Genomic DNA, 2,207 nt, shown 5'->3' on the forward strand with positions numbered 1-2,207 from the left:
GTTGGTTGCAAATCATATTTCAACTAAGGGTCTAGAATTCAGAATATATAATGAACTTTTAGAATTCAAGAACAAAAAGATAAATAACTGAATTTAAAAATGGGCAAAGGACTTGAACAGACATTTCTCCAAAGAAGATGTACAAGTAGTCAATAAGTACATGAAAAATGCTCAATGTTGTTAGTCATAGGAAAATGCAAATCAAAACAATGAGGTACCGCTTCATACCCAAGTGAATGGCTATAATCAAAAAAAAAAAAGAAACACAAATGTTGGGGAAGATGTGAAGAAATCGGAACCCTCATACTTTGGTGCAGATGCTATGGAAAACAAGGTTGGCAGTTTCTGAAAAAGCTAAACAGTAATAAGTGACCGAGCATTCGACTCCTAGATATATACCCAAGAAAACTAAAAACATAGGTTTAAATAAAAATTGTACACAGATATTCATAGGAGCATTATTTATAATAGCCAATATGTGGAAACAACCTAAATGTTTATTGACCAATGAATGGATAAACAAAATGTATGGTATATCCATAAAATGGAATGTTAGTCACAAAAAGGAATAAAAAACTGATACATGTGACAACATAGCTAGACCTTTCTTATGCTGCCTGAAAGCCAGGTACAAAAGATCACATATTTTATGATCCAATGATATGAAATGTTCTAAATAGGCACATGAAAAAAGACAGAAAGCAAATCAGTGACAGCCAGCAGTTGGGGTGGGGTGTGACAGATGCCGACCGGTTAGTGGGGATGGGCTCCCTCTGAGGGCCATGACAACGTTCCGCAGTTAGACAGTGTTGATGGTGGGGCAACACTGAATACATCGAAGCCACCGAACTCCGTACTTTCAAATACTTAAGAAAGCGAATTTTCTGTTGTGTGAATGTTACCTCAATTAAAAAAAAAAGAACGAGAGACTTGTTTCTGCATTAAACAGACGTAGGAGTGATATCAGCTTTACCGAGTGAGGCCAGGTTCCTGCAGGTCTCCAGCATCACATCTCTGTACAGTTTCCTTTGGGAAGGGTCCAGCAAAGCCCACTCTTCCTGGGTAAACTCAACGGCCACATCCTCGAAGGTCACCAAGTCCTAAAATCATCAAAAACATGGCCTAGCCAAGGACCACTCCCACCAAGGCCACATAAGAAAAGGGCCAAGGATGACAAGAACAGGGACAGAGAATCCAAAGCAGGTGTACTCTGTACATCAGAGTTCTGAGCTCTGCTCTCAGAACAGGGCTCAGTCCTCAATCTCAAAGGAGCATAGGCCTGGGACATTGTAAAAATCAGAGAAACACTTGGTGAATGTATGAATGATTTCCTGATGGCCACCGTCAATTGCTTGAATTTAGAAAATAAGCATGTCTTTACGCAGCTTCCATTTAAAACTATCAGCAGAATGATGTAGATGGTGACCCTGCAGGAAGCTTTGCAATGTACTAAATACTGACATACACTGACTCTGTCTGGGTGGCCCCTCACCCTCCATCAGATGCCCAAAGAGCCTGAGGTGCCTGAAGACCTGGTTTGGCTGTGAAGCTCCAGGTTACTGAAAGATAACATGCCCAACTTTTGGCCAAAGGAATAATGATTTGGAAAAAACGTATGACTCACCAGTAACCAGCTTGTCAGGAAACCATTAACAAACCCTTCCTCCTCTGTGCATCCTTTTTGAGATGTTGGAAACAGGGGAGACTGAACTGGAGAAGAAGAAATGAGTCATAAATGAGTCACAAGAATCCAAGTGTACTCTATATTCTAGCACTCACAAATCCGGAGGCTTTCCCACCTACCTGTGAATGGCCCTACCCCAGTATGTACGTGTACATGTACGTATGTACGTACACACACACACACACACACACACACACACTCTCTCTCTTTCATTAACAAACCAGAGCAGAGAGCTTCCAGTCAAGATGGCAGAGTAGGTAAACACTGTGCCTGCCTCCTCTCACAACCACATAAAAATTACAACTGAACTACAGGATAGCTGTCATTGGGAGTCACCTGAAGCCAAGATGAACAGAACTCCTACAACTGAGGACACATAGGAGAGGGCACCTCAAGACTGATAAGAGAGAGGCAGAGACACGAAATGGGTTGGTTCCAGATCTGCATGTGGCAGGTGAGAATTGGGAGAAATATCTCGGCTGTGGAGACCGCCCCCCTGGAAGAGTGAGGGGTCCCGGCCCCA

The 2,207-nt window shown here is 42.4% G+C and overlaps 1 protein-coding gene across 1 annotated transcript in view; it reads right to left on the minus strand.

Annotated features, from left to right (window-relative positions):
• Positions 1–300: 300 nt before the first annotated feature.
• The window catches only part of LOC105310843 (zinc finger protein 558-like), a 4,995-nt gene continuing 3,088 nt past the window's right edge, over positions 301–2,207 (minus strand). The window contains exons 2-3 of the mRNA XM_023526872.1: positions 1,625–1,710; positions 301–1,100 (exon numbers count right to left, since the gene is read on the minus strand). Of these exons, the coding sequence (XP_023382640.1) occupies positions 942–1,100; positions 1,625–1,710 (245 nt within the window). The 3' untranslated portion in view covers positions 301–941. The remainder of the gene's footprint in view (positions 1,101–1,624; positions 1,711–2,207) is intronic.

This window comes from Pteropus vampyrus, unplaced genomic scaffold (assembly GCF_000151845.1).
Source record: "Pteropus vampyrus isolate Shadow unplaced genomic scaffold, Pvam_2.0 Scaffold12998, whole genome shotgun sequence".
In the NCBI taxonomy this organism is placed as follows: domain Eukaryota; kingdom Metazoa; phylum Chordata; class Mammalia; order Chiroptera; family Pteropodidae; genus Pteropus; species Pteropus vampyrus.